General features: G+C 39.4%; 1 protein-coding gene across 3 annotated transcripts in view; it reads right to left on the bottom strand.

Annotated features, from left to right (window-relative positions):
• Positions 1-19,703, bottom strand: part of GLT1D1 (glycosyltransferase 1 domain containing 1) — an 88,624-nt gene that overhangs the window by 29,013 nt on the left and 39,908 nt on the right. For 2 of the 3 annotated variants that reach the window (XM_043497856.1, XM_038373741.2), the window contains exons 7-8: positions 11,613-11,708; positions 5,599-5,648 (exon numbers count right to left, since the gene is read on the bottom strand). In XM_043497856.1, the coding sequence (XP_043353791.1) occupies positions 5,599-5,648; positions 11,613-11,708 (146 nt within the window). The remainder of the gene's footprint in view (positions 1-5,598; positions 5,649-11,612; positions 11,709-19,703) is intronic. The other variant, XM_038373742.2, reaches the window with a different exon arrangement.

The raw sequence follows: 19,703 nt of genomic DNA on the forward strand, positions 1-19,703 counted from the left end.
AAAAATGTCATCATAAACATAACAATATTCTGTACTTTCCACATGTATGGTTAAAAATTACATGGTATAGTCAAAGAGGGCTTCAAGAGGGGTTTATTGCAGTACAAGAGGTGAAACTGCAGTAGGGAATGCTCAAATGAACAAAAGTTCTGCAACAGGATTTTATATTTTCAGAAAGAGATTCTGTAAGCCCCTATCCTTGCAAGGCCAAGTTGCTGAAAATCACCTTCTGTTTCAAGTATCTTTATAATTAAAAATAGAAACGGGGGGGAAAGAAAAAAGTTGTGGAGGGGCTAGAAGCAAAGGAGTTTGAATGGTATTATAGGACCTGTTCCTGCAACCGTTACACACATGACCAATCCCATTCAAGTAATCAGGGCTACTCGTGAGTGAAGGATGCAGGATCCAAGCCATAATCAAATGCAAACAAACAGAAAATAAAATACATTACCCTATTATGTGATGATAACTTCTAAGGGCTAGATTGTGAATACCCACAATGAATACTATCTTAACTACAAGTAACTCCATTGACTTCAACAGGAACTTGTGGTGTAAGAGTTAATGGAAATAAGGGCATTACAATAGAAGTTAGAATGCAGCTAAGATTTATTTTGAGATGTAGATTTCTAGTTGCCCCTTCTATGTGCAAATATATTTTAATAATATTTGGAGAAAATTGCCTTCTGTGTGTGCGAGGAAATATATTTTTTAAAATGTTTTAAGAGTTTTAAAAGTTTGGTCAATCATTCAACCTCTCTGGATATGCTGCATATATTAATGTTGGTTTTCTGGTTACTCATTGTAATGATGTTCAATTCATGAAAAAGTGAAGCAAATTTAAAGACAACTGAAGTGCCTAAAGTCTTCATTTGAGGAGCAAATGCATCTTCCAAGTCGCAAGCACAAACTGCATTATACCTGCTCCAGATTTATCTTCCACCCCAGTTCACTTTCAAATCTTTTGGTTTACTAGAGTGGAAAGAAATGAAGATAAAAAGGAAAACATAAAAGAGGGAAGATAGTAGTATTTTTAATCAAAATATATGTAGTGAAATTTAAAGAGAACAAAAATGAGTAAGAAGGAGAAAAAAAGTCACATTTGCCTATTCAGATTTTATTCATTTTCTCATGTTACCTAGAAGCTTTCAGAGACACAAGAAAATAAATACAGCAAGTTTAACTGTGCTACCCTGTTGTGAAACTTTTGCTACTGTGGATAAATTGTCACAACTTACTGAATTCTTTTGCAAAAAAGAACACTGAGAATGACTGCAGTGGAACATCTGGCCCACAGGAGGCAAAAGCACTGGGGAAGTCTTTGGGGTAGATGAGCATTTCTTAAACCTTTCTCTTGTATTTTCTTTTTTTTAACTGTTCAGTTTATCATCTTGTACTCAAACAGCTAAAAGCCATCTCTCTCCTGGCCCTGCGCCTGAAGCCTAAGGTGATTACAGAGAGTAAAATTCATCCCTTTGAAGAGACCCAGCGCAAAGTCTATGCAGCACTTCACTCCTATTTAAATTTTCAAAATCAGGCTTAAATTCTGTGTAGGCTTTGTGCTGGGCCCCTATGCACAGGGATGCAGTACTGCCAACCTGAAGCATTCAAAAACCATGAGTCAAGCCCTAATTAGTCATGAGGGTGGTTTAAAAATAATCATTTAAAAAAAAAAAAAAAAAAAAAAACCTTGGTTTTACTTTTGCCTTGATTTTTAAGCCTTTGTGTTCACATTTTCAAGATTTTTCTCCACAACCATTAGGGCTAGTGTGATGGGATGTATAAACCCCACAGTGGCACTGAAAGGGTTAAGGAGCATCTCTAGGCCCAGGTGATCCCACCCATCCCCATCTACTGAGCATGCTCCAGCTGGAAGAGGCGCTTAATAGGGAGCCAGACAGGTCAGAAAATGCAAACAGGGCAGGGAGAGTGACCAATCCTGAAAGCTGCAGAAACCTCTCCTGGGGAGATTCTGGCTGCCTGCTGAGCCCAGAGGGGTAGAAGATTTGGTTACTCACTTATTCTCTACTCCTTTGTGTCATGCCTTGTATGAATGTGGCAGGGTGGTGGGTGGTAGGAAGTGGCCAAGGAGGCAGCTATAAGGCACTCCTAGGTGCACAACATCATCGCATCTTAGAGGACCCTGGCCTGGGCTCCCCTACCAACCATCCTTGTTACGAAGAGCACAACACCCCTCACTTACAGACCCCCTTGGGGAAGCCAGAGGAGGATGAAGGCTTTGAAAAATCTGTGCTTGGGACTGGCATCTGCAGGGGTCAACAGACCGACTGAAGGTCCCCCCACAGCTCTGATGGCACAGGACCCAATATCTTCCCTGGGACTCTGTTACCCCAGAAGGGGATAAGATTACTTGGTGACCTGAGCCAAGGGTCAAGTCCACACATATCAAAAGGAGACCGCTAAGGGGAGTGACAGTGGCTAGCAAGAGACATCGAGGGCAGGACACACAGAAATCTAGTACCCTAACCACTATGTGCCACTGCCAGTGAACACTGCCCATCACAGCTAGAAACTTCCTTTTTTTAAATGATCCTTTTTAAAACATGACCACATGATTCCAAGAGCTGCAAATACTACAAATATTGTGAGAGATCATGAAATCCTGAGAGTTGGCAACACTGTAAAAAAGGTGAATTTCACTCAGACAGAGGGCAATCAAAAATATAGTGGCCATTTATACAGACTTAAAAATCACAGTTATTACTGGTATCTATATCTTTTTCACCTTCTCTGTATAAAGCCAGTCTAATCCAAAAAAGGAAGAAAAATTCCTATTGTAAAATTTGCAGTCTAACATTAACCAACACTTTCATTAAAAGTCATTTCTAGGAATGCTGTGAATTTAGCTCGTATTTAGCTTGAAATATGGATTGTGTAAGAGCCATACATCTGTAAAACAGAACACCAATATAAATGCCTGGGGTGTTTGTTAATATTCTAAACCTTCCCCTTTAGCGTCTCCAAATAAAATTTTACAGCACTCAGAATCTAAAAGTGAAACAGATGTCACTGATTTTCATTTTCAGCTCAAGTGCTGTGCCCACTGTCTGGTGTCAGAAATAAGTCTAAAGTTGTTTTGTACCAGCTGAAATCTGCTAATTGTACGCAAATTCAGACTAGTACAAATGGCATTAAAATAATCAAACAAAGACATGAGCCTCTGATCAGCAAAATCAGTGGGAATAGAAACTGCACTACACCAAAACTGGGGAAGGGAAGATTTCATATCAGCAGACAAATACAAATCATAAGACAGGCAGCAGTTCAGCCGGACTCTTGAGTTTATAATTGCAGGAGAAGGCTACTGAAATACTTATTAAAAATTAAGTGGGTGACTCAGCTTTTCAGTTTTGCTAGCTAAGAGCCCTGTTCTGGTTACTAAAGGTAAACCATCTCAAGCAGCTGAGATATGAAATGTAGCGTGGAGCTAAATTTTGAGATACATCCTTCAAACGCTTAAACAATGCTGAAGTTTATATAGGTTAATAGTTCCACTGAAGTTAATGGGACTGCTCATATGTAAAGTTAAGCATGAGCGTTGGCAGAACTGGAACCTAAATCTTCACCTACCATTTATCATGAGCAGTACTATGCATGTGCAGGTGGCAAGACGTATGACTTAGTGGAGGAATTAAAGCCATTAGGATGTTGCTTGCAGTTGAATAGGTGGGAAACACTTTGAGAACAAACAGACCAACAAACATCTCTTGGCGGTTAAGAAGAAATGGATGATTAAAGGGACACTGACCGAAAAAGAAATCAATTTTTTTCTGGATTTTTTTAACCTAATCTTGTTACAAATAACCCTAAAACAAACCTATCAGACAGACTTTAGAAGCGAATAAGGGCTCAGTTCTGCAAGGTACTAAGCACTAGATCCCTGACCCAACAAAACACTGGAGCATGTGCTTAACTTTGTCCCCCATCAGTTGGGCTGTTCCTGTGCTCAAAGTTAGGAACACGCTTTAACACCTTGCTGAATTGAGACCTATAGCTCTTTAAAAAAAATCTAGCAGAGACGTTACTAACAGAAAATCAGTCACACAAGTCTTTTGTATCACATTAGCAACTTTCACACCAAATTCCACTACTCTCTCTTTGTACACTTTGCCTACGGTATCCTGTATGCCCTAAACGCTGCAGAATAGCTACTAGAAGTATGCCAGGGAATAGGAGGTGTTTGATATCACCTCCATATTATTAAAAATTTTCATAACACAAGACTCTGAAAAAAATTCAGAAATGATAACTGCTGTCTTTTAAAATGTTGGCTAACGTCTGCTCATAAAATATTCACACCAATATGAATTTCTAATATTTCATTTACAAGATTTGACCTTTTAATTTCTTTTTGAGTTGAGAGATTGTGTTTTAAACCAATGGTATAAATACGCTAGTAAATATTAAAATTCAAATGTTAAACTGACAGTTTTCCCCTCCAAAAGTTGGTCCTGTAGTCAAATGTGATATTAAATCCTCTGCTCTGAGACTGAAATCAATGAACATCATTAACAAGTCATGAGAATGTACAGAATTTAAAATTCTAAATTGGAGAGTATATTTGCTCCAATCACAACAATTTCCTCTACATCTACAAAACTGACACAAGGCCATTGGGTGCAGTCAACTGGGCTAACTCCACTGATGTAAAGGGATGTATGCCAGTTTGCACCAGCTGAGGATCTGGCCCGAGGGTCAATTCAGAGGTGATATATAAAGTCTAATTTGGAATTGCTTGCTAGTCAAAAGGTCCTGAGTCAAAGCCCACTGAAGTCGATGGAAAAAAATCAGATCAGACTGTAAATAGGTAGAATTTGTATGCCAAGGAGCTGGATGAAGGTGAAAGGTAAAAACAGGAGGGGGATACTTCAGGGTACACTTGCTATACTACTCAGTTCTTGCCTTTAGGCCCGTGAGATAGACCAGCTTAGAATCCTTACACTCGGTGAGCGAAATTCAGATGTCATGGGCCTGGAAGTCAAAGGTGTAAGTTACAAGGCAGTAAGTGGATCTGAGTCTCACTCTAGGCATCTAAATTGGTGAAGATACAGATTGGAGATCCTTACACCAACTCTGACTCCCTCTTAGTTAGACTGTAAGCTCTTCGGGGCAAGGACCAGTCTCTCCATATATCTATGTAATGTTTAGCACTGTGGGGCCCCAATCCTAACTGGGACTGCTAAATGCTACCATATTACAAATAACTTAGGTCTGCCCTGCTCCCAGTGAATGAAGCCAGACTTTTGTCATTTAACTTCATGGGAAGCAGATCCTTAGACTCCCTTCTAAATGTAGCTCTCTACCTCAGGCTATCAGGAAATCACCAGATCCTATTGAACCATTGGGAGCTTTGGAAATTGGAAAATTAGAATCTGATTGACTTCCACAGCTCAGAACATCTTCTTAACAGCCATGGCAATAATTTGGTGGTGTACTTGGAGTCTTTGTAGAAGTTCAAACACCATTAACTCAGTTTCCATTTGCAAACAAGTGTCAAAAATATCTCATTTGTCCACTAAAATAAATCTGTGTGAGTAAACATAAATTAAAACAAGCAAACAAAAAAACCCAACTTACTGCAGGTCCAATTATAATAAGGTGCATATGGGGCTCTCTTCTGTGCCACTCTAAAACACAATAGTAAATTTTTAAAATATTAACAAATTATGCTTAATATTCTTACAATCACATACAGACACTGGGCCAAGTTCTCCTCCCTTGAGAACAATGGGGGCACTTGCATAACTAAGACAGGTAGAATTTGGACAATAGTATTAGTGATAGTGTTTAAATATGGAAAATAGATCAGATTTTCACCTCCAACATTCACACACAATATTTGATTAATTAACATAATTTAAATTAGTGTTTATTTTTCTTTCACTCACTCTGTTATGATTCAAGTGTTATTTTTTGTGATTAAGCTGAGGTATTAGAATAATTTTAACAGTGAAGCATTATACAAGATGCTGGTGAATGCGGTTACTTAATCAAGGTGGTTTGGATTCTTGTTCTGCCTAAATGACCAGGATTTATTCTTACTACGAGCACCTGCATGTGGCACCCAAGAAATGCTGTGGAAATGCAATGTTTTGTTGTTACCGGTGGTGGGAAAGAATAACTGCAAAGTCATTAAAGTTGTATAGTGTTTGTAACTCTAGAATCTGCAAAAAATGCCTCTCTTCAATGATTCCATTGCCAAAATAGGGCCCATTCATGTGAACACTTACTTGACTTTAACACACTACACATGGTAATAAGCTCTCCACAGTGTAGTAAGGGTTTGCATAATAGGATCAACAGAATAATGGTCTAAGAGCTGTAGGGGGCTAAGATTTAGAATGCCTGGACTCCCTGCAGCCACAGTTCAAATCCTGGCAGAAGAAACTCATCCATTCACGCTTTTGACACAGCTAAATTGAGAAGCATGCAGTTTGTTTTGTATGTGGGTCTTTCAAAAGTGAACACCTAGTAAAAGGTATGACTAGCTTTGATATGGATGATCTAATCAGCTCCAAAGGGTATGTGGTATGTCTAAACTAGGAAAAGTGGCAAACAGTCCTGTTGCACCTTATAGACTAACAGACGTATTGGAGCATAAGCTTTCGTGGGTGAATACCCACTTTGTTGGCTGCATGTAGTGGAAATTCCCAGAGGCAGGTATAAATTCCCAGAGGTAGGTATAAAGATTCTTGCTTGCATATTTATACCTACCTCTGGGAATTTCCACTACATGCAGCCGACGAAGTGGGTATTCACCCATGAAAGCTTATGCTCCAATACGTCTGTTAGTCTATAAGGTGCCACAGGACTCTTTGCCGCTTTTACAGATTCAGACTAACATGGCTACCCCTCCGATACTAAACTAGGAAAATAAGTTGTGTTTTAAAATACATTAGGCTGCCCTGCAGATTCACCCACAGTCTGCTAACAACTTCCTTTTAAGATCGACATTGGTGAGGCCTCATCTGGAGTACTGTGTCCAGTTTTGGGCCCCACACTACAAGAAGGATGTGAAAAAATTGGAAAGCATCCAGCGGAGGGCAACAAAAATGATTCGGGGACTGGAACACATGACTTATGAGGAGAGGCTGAGGGAACTGGGATTGTTTAGTCTGCGGAAGAATGGGGGGGGGGGATTTGATAGCTTGCTTTCAACTGCCTGAAAGGGGGTTCCAAAGAGGATAGATCTAGACTGTTCTCAGTGGTAGCAGATGACAGAACAAGGAGAAATAGTCTCAAGTTGCAGTGGGGGAGATTTAGGTTGGATATTAGGAAAAACTTTTTCACTAGGAGGGTGGTAAAGCACTGGAATGTGTTACCGAGGGAGGTGGTGGAATCTCCTTCGAGGGTTTTACAATTAGGCTTTACAAAGCCCTGGCTGGGATGATTTAGTTGGGGGTTGGACTAGATGACCTCCTGAGATCCCTTCCAACCCTGATATTCTATGTCAAACTTTGTCTATCCTTTAAACCTGTTTTAAAATGTTTTAGCCAACCTTTTCAAAAGTGGTCTATTTTCCTAGTTCCGACAAAGCTTAGAACTTTGAGAGTAACTTAGTGAATCTCATTGGCTGGTGTGATCTGTTTTCTGTATAATTATCAAATATATTGCTTTTTAATTGGTTTATCAATTTTCAGACCTGCCTTATTTTGGTTGTGCCTCACATGAACCTTCTTATCAGTGTTGGACTTTATACATCTTGATGTGAAATGTACCAAAAAAGAAATACTGGGAACAAAAAAGACACAAGGGATATAAACATTACAAATAATAATTTTTACTACTCTTCTCACTCTCACCACCTCCCTCCTAAGCTGATATGTTGTCAATTACTTTCCACATTATATCTATTTTAGACCCCAATCCTGTTCTCAGTGCAGGGATTTTGTCTTATATGTATGGTAAGCACTGTGTGAATTATGATATTGTAATAATCATAATTGAATATGGAATAATTGTAAATCAATTTTCCAATTAGAAAGGACTTTAAAAAAACATTTGCTCTTCATTTAAAAAAAAACAAACTTTTCCAAAGTACAAAATAAGTTAAAATTCAAGTTAGTCATTCATCTTTTTAGTTCATCATTTTTAGTTCTATTTTAAAGTTTAATCTTGTTCTGAAGTTGAGAAACAATAGAATCACAGAAATGCAGGACTTGGAAGAACCTAAGAGGCCCTGTAGTCCATCTCTCTGTGCTGAGGCTGTATTAAGTATAGCTACAATGAGTTGATGGAAAGAAACCCTTACTACTTCTCACTTGTCTCATATACAAACCTGATGAATCTCTCTCAAAAAAATCCAGTGTCCTTGCCCATTCTTTGTGGGGGGAAAATAATGAGGAAGTGGTTTTACAGAAATCTGATGATGAATACAAGAAAAGTCTACTCGCAGGGGTTACTGGACAGATTTTATACTGAATCGAGTGTATTCGGACACAGAGTTTGGGGAGTTGTTTCTGTTCTATGATTACTCATATGGAGCAACCATTCAATAAACTGATATTTCAGCTAGTGCATCTCATTATCTTGGGTCAGTGAACTGATTTACAATTCCAGTAATCTCAGAAAATGGAGTACTCCAAAAAAGGAATATAACCTATGAAAGGCATCAGTGCTTCAGTTCAACAACAAAGTGAAACAACAGAGTAGAATGTAACAAAGCATAAAAGTAAAGTTTTAGTTTAGACAATTACCTGATTCTCTAATGGAGAACAGAGACAGGTTCATGATACTAATAACGCCAATTTGAAAAAGCGATTGAGATGTCAAAACTTAAAGTAGCAGACATCTGCAGAAGTCAGAGCCCTGGCTCAACCTCAGCATCCACTTCTTTTTGCTCCTGCTCTTGCATTGCGGAGCATCTCTGGTGGAAATCCTGTGATCAGGTTGACTTCCTCCACTGCAAATTTGTTCTCTCCTTCAGTTCTGCCATATTCCTAGCTAAATAATTTTACTCCTCCCATTTTAATTGAATCTAAACCCACAATCCCAGCTGCCTTTTTATCACCTTTGACTTATTCCTCAAACGCTCCCTTCCTCCTACAACCACTGCTCTCTCTCTGCACTGGATCTTACTGATTTCTTGTCACAAGAAAACTGACAAAATACAATCTGACCTTCCCCCATCTGTCCCCACTTTGTCGTCTTACAGTTCTCTCGTCCTCCTCTCGTCACAGATGCAGCTGTCCTACTCTAAGCCCTCCACTTGCTGCAGTGACCCCATCCCTTCTCCTGAATTCCTTCATGCCCACTCACATCCCCTCCCTTCTCTTTAACCTTTCACTCTCCTCTGGCTCTTTCCTCTCACAACACAAGCATGCTTTAGTCTCTCCCATCTTAAACCCACCCAATGCCACTTGCCTCTCCAGCTACCGCTCCAGTTCTTTTCTCCCTTTCTTCTCTAAGCTCATTGAAAACACACTTTACAATCCCTGGAGTTCCTCTCTCCAGTTCCATCCTAGACCCTCTGCAATCTTTCACTTCCTGTATTCCACACACACTATTTTTACACAGAATAACATCTTCCTAGCCAAAGCTTAGAACGAGTACTCCGTCCCCATCATCCTTAACTTGTCAGCTGCCACGGACACCGTCAATCATGCTCTTCTTGAATCTTTGTCCTTCCTTGCTTTCCATGACTCCGTCCTCTCCTGGTTCTCCTCCTATCTCTCTAAACACTCCTTCAGACGATCCTCCTCATTTCCCAGCCCCCTTTCAACTTTCAGTGGGCATTCCACAAGGTTCTGCCCTTGGTCTCCTTCTCTTCTTCTCCCTCTACACCTTATTTCTGGGTAATCTCATCTTCACACACAATTCCACTACCGTCTCTATTCTGATGACTCACAGGTCTACCTCTCTACTCCAGACCTGTGTCCTCCTGTCCAAACTAAAATCTTGGCCTCTCTCTCTCTCTCATATCTCTAATATCTCTTTGGGGATCTCTACCCTCAACTCAGTCTTAACGCAGCTAAAACAGAGCTCCTAATCTACACTCCCTACTACCTCTGTTCTTGATCACTGTGGACAACACCACCATCCTTCTTACTAAAGCTGTAATCTTGGTGTCATCTTTCACATGAACCTCCCTCTAAGTCCTCACATCCAGGTTATGTTTAAATCTTTCTGATTCTTTCTGCATAACATCTGTAAAACATGTCCTTTCCAAACACACAGCTAAGGCTCTTGTCATCTTGCAATTTAATTACAGGAACTCTTGTCTGTCCTTGACAAATGCATTCTTGCCTCACTTGTCTCCATTCAGAATGCTGCTGCAAAGATCATTTCCCTAGTCTATCACTTTGACCATGTCACCTCTTTCTTTAAATCCCTCCAGTGGCTCCCCGTTCTCTTATCTTGCTACTTATCTTCACAGCATTCCCATCCTACCTATTATCTCGTTCATCACTTAAATGTTAATATTTCCACTTGTTACATTTTCAAACAAGCACCTTCATGCTTTCTCCCATGCTGCCCCTCGCACCTGAGTGGAGCTCTTGATAAACATCTGCAAAACTAACTCATTATCCTCCTTTTCTCTGATTCCTACAAAAAACTTGGTAACAGTTAGTGCAATGATACCGCTGCTTATCATGCTGATAGATGCTGTTTCGTTGTTTTCTTTGTACTCCCCTTTCTGCCTGTCAGTATCCATCTGTTGTCTTTTGTCATATACCTAGATTGCAAGCTCCTTGGGGCAGGAACTGTCTTTGTGATCTGTGTTTGCACAATGGGGTCCTGGTCCGTGAGTGGGACTTCTAGGTAGTTTGATACTATTACTATTAATAATAATAAACCATACCACAGATAAAAACCCTGCAAAAGCAGGAAGAAAATAAAGGAGATACTGATGAGCATCTCGTTTAAAACACAGTTCCTAGAAAGATGCCTTGCTTTACTTCTCACTGTGTTCTGCTAATGTTTTATTAAAGGCAAAGGCAGGGCTGTGAGAGATGAGAAATCTGAGTCCTGCACATGGGAATTGATGTCAACAGGCCCTAACTTTGGAACTCAATGGAAACTTTTTGTCACAGTTGAACTTGATACAGGAGTCCAAGTAAATGAAATATGTTTGTTTGCAACCCTTTCTAGCATTGTAAGAACATCTCACATGCTATTGTGGAGAAACCTCAATTTAGATTGGTGCTTTGCCCTAAAAACGTGAAAATTTTTCTTGTAACTTAACAGATTCCTTAGTACACCTGCAAACATATGTAATAACCATGACACAATAAGCCAAAACATTATTTTGAAATAGGTGATCTCTTCTTTCTTTTCTCTACTATGAATATTGCATGCTAGAAGCAAAATAATTACTCCCTCAACAAGCAAAAGCATCAAATATTTCTCTTTGATTGCAATGCTATGTTATTTCCAGCAGGCCGGAAAAGACACAGTACAGAAATAATGTGTTCAACAGATCAATGTTTATAGGAACGCTTTTTAAAAACATAAATATATTATGAAGTATTCTGCAGAGAAAAACACAACTAGTAAAGTCATCAACACCACGAAATTTATCCGAATGGTGTTTGGAGGAAAAAAACAAACCCAGTGAAAATACAGAGATATTTAAACAGTCGTGCATGTACCTGAAAATACATCCACTAAATAAAGAGGATCCTTAACTCTTCTAAGTCCACATATCAAAAGAAACAGGCACACATTTTCTGTGTCTTGAGGAATCCCTGTAACACAATATTTTCAAAAATACTGAATGCAGTTAGAACAGTAAAATATCTTCACAATTGCTTCATGAGTGAGCAAGCAACTTGTGCACTAATCCTAGGAATACAAATAGGGTGACATTTTTCAAATCCAACAGCATCCAACTATTTTCCAGCATCCAACTATTGAAGTAAATGGGAGTTAATTTCCGTAGGAGCAGTAAGGTCACTACTGAGAGCTTTCGAAAACCCTACCTCTAATGCTAAGATTTATCTATCTCTATGCATTTCCTCAGCATTAAGCGCCTCATGCAAAGCCCACTGCAGTCACTTTCCATCATCTTGATGAAACATTACTCTTTTTATGGATGGAAAAACTGACGCAGAGGTTAAATTTCTTGCTTAAAGGGAATCTGTGCCAGAGCTGGGATTAGTATCCAGAGTTTCTGGCTCCTAGTCCAGTAGTCAGTCAACTGGGCTGCATATTTTATGAATGTAATGATAAATTCTAAATGATAAAGCCAAGCAAATGTCCACAATAATGCAAATTATGTATAACTCATTGGGTGCAAGGTTGCTTTGTTGTATTCGTTCTTCTTAGCTTGTAGGGAATGAAAAAGATATCACTTTGCTGTTATGCGATGTAATGCTCTAAACCTCCTATGCTGCAAGTCTACATTTGTTAAATATGAGTATCTATAGTTGTCCAAAATCTCTTAGCCAAAGCAGACTCCAGTTCTTTCCATGTGGAATTGAGTATAACAGGGTACTCCAATTAGTTACTTTTACAGTCATACACATTCAGCAGAGCAGTCTTACATTAAGAGTCTCTAGATTACAAGGAATAAATATTTATACTGTTTATACTGTAGAAATAGTTTCAGTGGAGCAACAGGCAATATTTTACCATCTAGAATATTATGGTCTGCTCTACCTTTATAAGTCAGGTTAATATCTCTACATCAGTCAAGGGTGTGAAAAATCCATGCCTCTGACTTAACTTAAACTACTGTCGATACATCTGTGTGGACAGAAGAATACTTTTGTTGCTATAGCTACTATCATTCGGGGAGGTGATTTTCCTCCATCTATGGGTTTATCCAGGCAATGTAGTGTGCCGGTATAGTCTCCATACACGTACCCTAAGTGATGTAGCAGTTAAAAACCAGCCTGTGCTGTCAAGACAACTTTAGTTCACTGATGAAAAATTTAGCATGTTGGTCTCATTTAAAATGACACTTATGGAAATGAATTATTCATCTGTCCCTAGAAAGGAAGATCTAGTAAATTAGGGTTGATATTACCAATGGGATAAAATGGAGAACTTGATAGTGTATAATCATATGAACTATATTCAAAACCTATTTTGGTAGACAGGCAGTAATGCCTAGTGTTTAGCAAAAGCAACTGGTAACCAAAGGTTCTATTGCCAACCTTATAAGAGAGGGGGCAAATTCTTCAAATCCTCTGTGCCTCAGTTTCCCCAATCAGTAACATAGAGATAATATGTATTTAGGCAAGAACATGGCCCCATTTCAAGAGGGTTGTGAGCTGTGACGCTCTTCATGTTTATAAAGAGATGTGAGTTCTTCATATGAAAGGAATTTCATAATAAGAGTAAAATCTTACTATTGCTTCAGTTTCCAAAGTGGTATCAATCCTTTAAACACCCAAGCTGTCACAGAATATTTAACCAGAATTTAAATGACTGCAAAGCACTTATTTTAATCTTAAATTTCCTTTGTAACACACTGACAAGAAAACCTTTTGAAGATAATGAATTATACCCTTCACTATTTATTGTATATTTTTCTGTTAAAATGAATCTGTCAAGACAAGTCCCCTCAAATTGCACTTGAATTAACAGTTGGTATGTTGTGGATAAGAAATGCAAATTAAAAATATTCTAAAAATTTCAACGTAAAAAAAAAAGGACACAGCTTAAATGCTGCTGGAAACATACAGATATGAACCATAAAATTCCATTGACTCTTGTTAGAATATAGTTTAAAAATTGACAATCTCATGTATGAGATTGCAATTGCCTGGTTCTGAAATAGCACAATTACACTCAGAATGTAATTCTAGGGATGGGTCACCATATGATGTGCTTGGATCAAGTGTGTTCACTGTAATTTAATATAATCCACAACTTCTGAATGCATGTTCATAACAGAAACATCACTTAATCAATTCTTAGGGGGTGGTAGTTTCCATTTCCTGGCTGAACAGTGCACAAAGCAGATCAATTCATTGTCCTTCCATGCACATGTGTATTGAGCTGGTGGCAAGGATAGCAAATATACCTAATTGTCACAAAACTTTACAGTGGTAAACCATTTCATCAAGTGCTTAATTTATGAGGTTATCTCTGCCCACATTTGAGCGTTTTAATTTTATTAAAGAGTTGCTGCTCTTTCATGGATGACTGAAAAAATCCACACACACTTCAGGTGGTGGAGATAAACAGATGCAGCAAATAGACTTGTCAGAGACAAAAAGATCCTGTTTTAAGTCAAGTGATCTCAAGAGTAGAAAGAAGAAAGTAACAAAAACTGAGACAAGACATGATAAATCAAAAAGTTTAAATAAATTCTAACCTCTTCTATGAAGCATCATGTACCTTTATTAAAGAGAAACAAGCCTCTAAAACTTTCTCGGTAAAACAAAACCTTAGCCTTACGTCCAGCTAATTTTACTGAATTGCTAAACTGAGCCTAAAATACCAAACAAGACTGGCTTGGTATACATTTGCTTATTTCTGACTGTCAATTGATTTGGCTCGCATATTGTCTCATCACTACACAGACATCAAAGAATTTATCCTCCCACTATTCCTGTGAGGCAGGTAAGTATTATTATCCCATCTTACAGATGGGGAAATATTTAAGTAACTTGCCCCAGGTCACATACATGTCTGTGAGAAAGTCAGGAATTGAACGCAAATGTCCCGGTCCAGTGTACTGAACCACAAGGCTATCTTTTCTTTCTGGAATAGATTGTATATATCTACTGGTTCCCTTGGAACATAAAGCATCAACAGTAGTTAAGAATCATAGTTTATTTAAACAGGGACAATCTTGTTTTAGTCATTGTCACGCTGGCTCCCCTCCTTACACTTTCTGCTTTCCCAAAGAGCCTGTAACTCTAAAAGGCGATAGGAAATGGAATGAAGCAGCTTTATTTAGATTTATCCCATATTCATGTTTTTCCATTTTCACTGAATGCTACCTTTCAGTAGTGGTTTATTTTAATCTCACTTAAAAAGGAGCAAATCATGAATAACTTCCCTGCAGTCAATGGAGTTATGCTGGTGTAAAACTAGCGCAAGATCTGAACTGAACTTTCATTTTGAAAATGTCAAACAATCAGTGTTTCATGACATATTCAAGTGATATTGCATTTAAAATTAAAATCTAATTTGGGGATTTAAATGCTCATTTTCACAGCATTCGCTATTGAATCATTTTGATTTAATTTGAATAGTTTTAGTTGTCACAGAGCAGCTGCAGCAGACAAGGTAGATAATGATGCTGTTTATTGGACCGAGAATAATTCACACTGTGTTTGGGCTAAAAAGGTTCTTTTGTCTGCTGTGATACCCCATTAAGGCATTATGCTTTTAGGAGAACCAAGGCTCGTTTTGAGTCATAATCTAAATTTCCACAAAGCAAATTGCTAAAAAAAGGGTCAGACTGTGAGTACCATAGCAAAACTCTGCCTGAATTTTAATTACATGTACGGCACAGATATTTGATTTAAATTAAGCTCTCTCCACCTTCTGATACTTTTTAACTTCTTTGGCTGCTGTGGATTGGAACATCAGGTTGGCACTAAAACTTCAGTCATACTGCAATGAGTATCCAAATCTCAGTTACTGTGAGTATACAGTCCATCATAAAAGTTATGACTATCCTTGGGTTTAACATAAAATGTGGCCTTAATAAAATCTAATATCCTTGTACTTGTTTCTTCCTAGCTCTTAGCATCTTTCTTTCTGCATTATCTTTTTTTATTTATTTGTATAAATAATGTTTGTAAAGCAGTTTGAAGATGAAAAGCACTGCGGGACCAAACCTGGAAGGTGCTGAGCACCCTTGTGGTAAGTGCTGGGCAACCTCAACTCACAGGATAAATAATAATACTTAGAATGTTTTTCATCAGGAGATCTCAGAGCGCTTTGATCCAGTATCCTCATGTAAAATGGGGATAACACAGAGCTAGGGTTCTCAGGACAAATTTTTTGGTGGCCTCAGAGTGCGGCCACCAACTCTTGCTTGTGGCTGCTCTCACACTTTTTCCTAAAATACTTAATTAGCTTTAGGAAAAACAAATAAATACGCCCATATACATGTCCAAATGATTGTAATTTATTTGTTGCTAGCTAGTAAGTCTGTTGTGAAAAACGATATTAACAAACATACAAGTATCACTTTTCATAGCAAACTTACTCAGCCCTGGATGGCGGGGGTCGGGGAGGCAGTTGGGGGGTCTGGAGGTGGAAGCCCCGCAGCTGGAGTCTGGGCCCTGCCGCTGCACAGCCAGAGCCCAGGCTGGAGCCTGAAGCCCCAGGCCAGAGTCTGCCGCCCTGCCACCCCACCGCTGAAGCCCAAAGCCTGAGCCCACTGCCTCTGGGAAGGTGGGGAATTCACTGGCTGCCTTCTCCTCCAGCATTGTACCCCAGGTGTCTCCAGAGGGGGGCAGGGTCCAACTCCTGCTGGCAGTCCCCAGCAATCAACACCAAGGCAGTGCATCCGGGACTGCTATATTCTCCCCACCCCCAGCCCAGAAGGCTGTGGCAACAAGAAAAGCCCCTGGTGGCCACCTGCAAGAAACACTGACTTAGAGAGATGAAGTGACTTGCCTGAGGCCATCTAGCAGGCTAGTGGCAGGGCCAGGAATAGAACCTGGGTCTCCTAAGCACCAGCATAATGCTTTAGCCCCCAGGCCACACTACTCTGCAGCTCTGTGGCTTGGGTCATCTGTAAATGGTAAAAGCGTTATTTTGTAACAGATTTTCTTCATCCTTTCAGTATTTAAAGCTACCCTTCGAAGAGCCACATCTATACCATGGTATCACATACGTACCTATGCACTTTCTACACGTCCTACTAGAGTTCTATAGGACAAATTACTGAAAGCCTCTATAATCTCCACTGATTGTATTTGGACAAACATTCACAATCAGCTTTTCTTATGGGGGGTTATTTCATAAGATTGTGATTTTTTTCAGTGGGGCTTAACGGAGTTAGGATTTTAATGGGAACTGGGTGCTTAACTCCCTTAGACAGGAAAATCCCTTCCTAATAGTCCATTATGGGATTTCTTGCACCTTCCTCTGAAACCTCTCCTAATATCCACTCTCAGAGACATAACACTAAATTAAATGGCCCACGGGTTTGATCCCGTATGGCAATTCCTATGTTCCTAAAAACTGTCAGAAAGGAGCTATCTGGGGAAGGAATTACCTGCCACTACAATTCAATTTAGTGAGGCAAGAATCAGTTGTACAATTTTATTTTATTATATGCAGTAGATCTTAGTATTGCCCAATTCATTTTTATGACCAGACTTTCCCCAACTTAATCCTCTTAGGGACATATCAAAAAACATTCCTGAGAAGATTGCTTCACAAAAGCATCACTGCCAATCCCCACTGCTGGTAGTCTATTCCACTCTTGGTCTGCTTACAGTCAGGCTTAAGCAACACCTGTGTGTCTAGTTGGCTTTCTATTTATTCATTGAAGACAATTAAATTTTCACATCAAGATAATGCTACCATCAGATTTTCACCTCCTGGGTGCTTTTTCAAGACTTCTTGGAGCCCCTGCTGTGAAAAGCAAACTATAGCTATCTATACAAGAAAGCAATCGTTTCAACATTCTCACTCTTGATTTAGCCTCACAAAATATTCAAGAGCCCTAATATGGGGAGCACATTAATACAGTAAGTGCAACGCTGGCTTTTTAGGTGCTCCAGCCATAACAGTGATGTGGAAATTGATGTCGGAAAGAAGGCACCTGGTTTTTGTTTTTAGCTTAAGTGGGAGCTTCACTTTCTGCTGTAGCACTGCGCTTCCAAGAAGCTTTACCTAATCTGTAATACAATTTTAATGCCAAGTGTGAGTGTACTCTGAAAAGCGAATATGCAAAAACAACACTTTCAACAGATCTGGCCCTTTGATGTATTCTTGCATTAGTCACAAAAATAATGTTTTACTTTTTTAATGTTTTTCTTCTGCTAGTGCTACTGAGTCAATGCTTTGGGACAATGAGCTGTATTGTGTTCTGGCTCATGCATCATAAATAGAAAAAAACAACAACTATTGCTGGGCCAAATTCCACTTTCCATTTCAGATGTGTAACTGAGCACAGATTTGACCCGCAAAATCTGTATTGCACATACCAGCTTGATTTTGCAAAGCAAACTTGTAAATCGAAGAAACTTGATAGCCATTAGCAGGCTATTAAAAAACTGCCATACTGCCACTTTTACAGTGATATTTCAGAGTATAATTGCACTATAAAGAGGAGGCCAAATTTTCTATGGTGTAACTCCACTGACTTCACTGGAGTCACATTAGCAGAGAATTTGGCCCAAGAAATGTTGTCTAGTAGCTATAACGGGACTAGGAATTGGGACTCCAGTATTCTATGCCTGGCTGTGTTCTTGACTCACCTGATCTAGGGCAAGTCACTCAATTGCAAACTGCCTATGTTTATCTATCTGTAAAATGGATATAATACTTCAAGGGATGCTATGAGGCTTCACCAAATAATGTTGGTAAAGTGCTTTGAACCCCTCAGCTGAAAGGCACAATGAAAGTACCAAAAGCTTCTCAAGATCAGGTGCAGCTTGCGGAAAACATTTTGCTTAGATATCGCCCTGCTTATATAACACTTCTGCATGAAAGCAAGATCTTTGTTGGTTCCGTTCCTACCGTTTGTTCCTCATCTGAAATCATAATCCTATCTTTGTAACATCAGTCACTTTCACAGCAAGCAACTGGAATGTCACTAGCAAAGAATTATGACTTTAGGTGGGGAATAAGAAGGCAGAAATAGGTGAATTCTTTCTGAGAATTTCTGCCCCGTATTTGTGTAGATGTCCTTAATATTTTGCTTCCTTTGATCTTTATTTATGCTGTACAAGTAGACTTGTTCCTGTGTCCCTAAAATAAAATGTTTTACAAAGTTTTCCAAAAGGTCAGAGCAGCTTTTTAAACTAAAACTGAGTAAATAATGGTCTTTTAAGAACCAATTATGAAGAAATAGCTTCCTAAATCCTGGGATTCTGAATTTTCCTTTAAGTCCCTTATTCCAGTGGTTCTCAAACTGTGGGTTGGGACCCCAAAGTGGGTCGCAACTCCACTTTAATGGGATCACCAGGGCTGGCATTAGACTTGCTGAGGCTCAGGGCCAAAGCCCGAGCCTCACTGCCCGGCACCAAAGCCCTCGGGCTTCAGCTTTGACCTCCCTGCCTGGGGTGGCAGGGCTTGGGCTTCAGCTTTGCACCCCTCCCCGCCATTTAGGGCTCGAGCAAGCTCAGGCTTCAGTCCCCCCTCCTGGGATCATGAAGTAATTTTTGTTGTCAGAAGGGGGTTGCGATGCAATGAAGTTTGAGAACCCCTGCCTTATTCAAATCCAGCCAAGGCAGACAGTGCTCAAATGGTATTACCATGTGATGGCTGTTCAGTGCTCTGTAAGTACTGTGTTCTCACTCCAGTTCTTAGTGGATAGGTGTCAACGTTGCAAATACCATCACTTTACCTGGCACCATTACTAACAGGTTTTGCAGAACTGCCATGGACTTGGTGACAGAATAACCTTCTCACACTTGGTGGTAGTGCCTCTAGGTTTGAAACATGCTAGTGGGAAAATAACTTCAGGCTCCAGGGCTTTCAAACCTTTCTTGGCCATTAAACGGACAGGTTTAAAATTAATATTTTGGATGAAATCCTGTTAGTTTCCAGAAACTTAAAGTTTTGAATACTAGTGAGCATACTTCTTTTTTTAA

Source organism: Dermochelys coriacea, chromosome 15 (assembly GCF_009764565.3).
Source record: "Dermochelys coriacea isolate rDerCor1 chromosome 15, rDerCor1.pri.v4, whole genome shotgun sequence".
NCBI classification, from domain to species: domain Eukaryota; kingdom Metazoa; phylum Chordata; order Testudines; family Dermochelyidae; genus Dermochelys; species Dermochelys coriacea.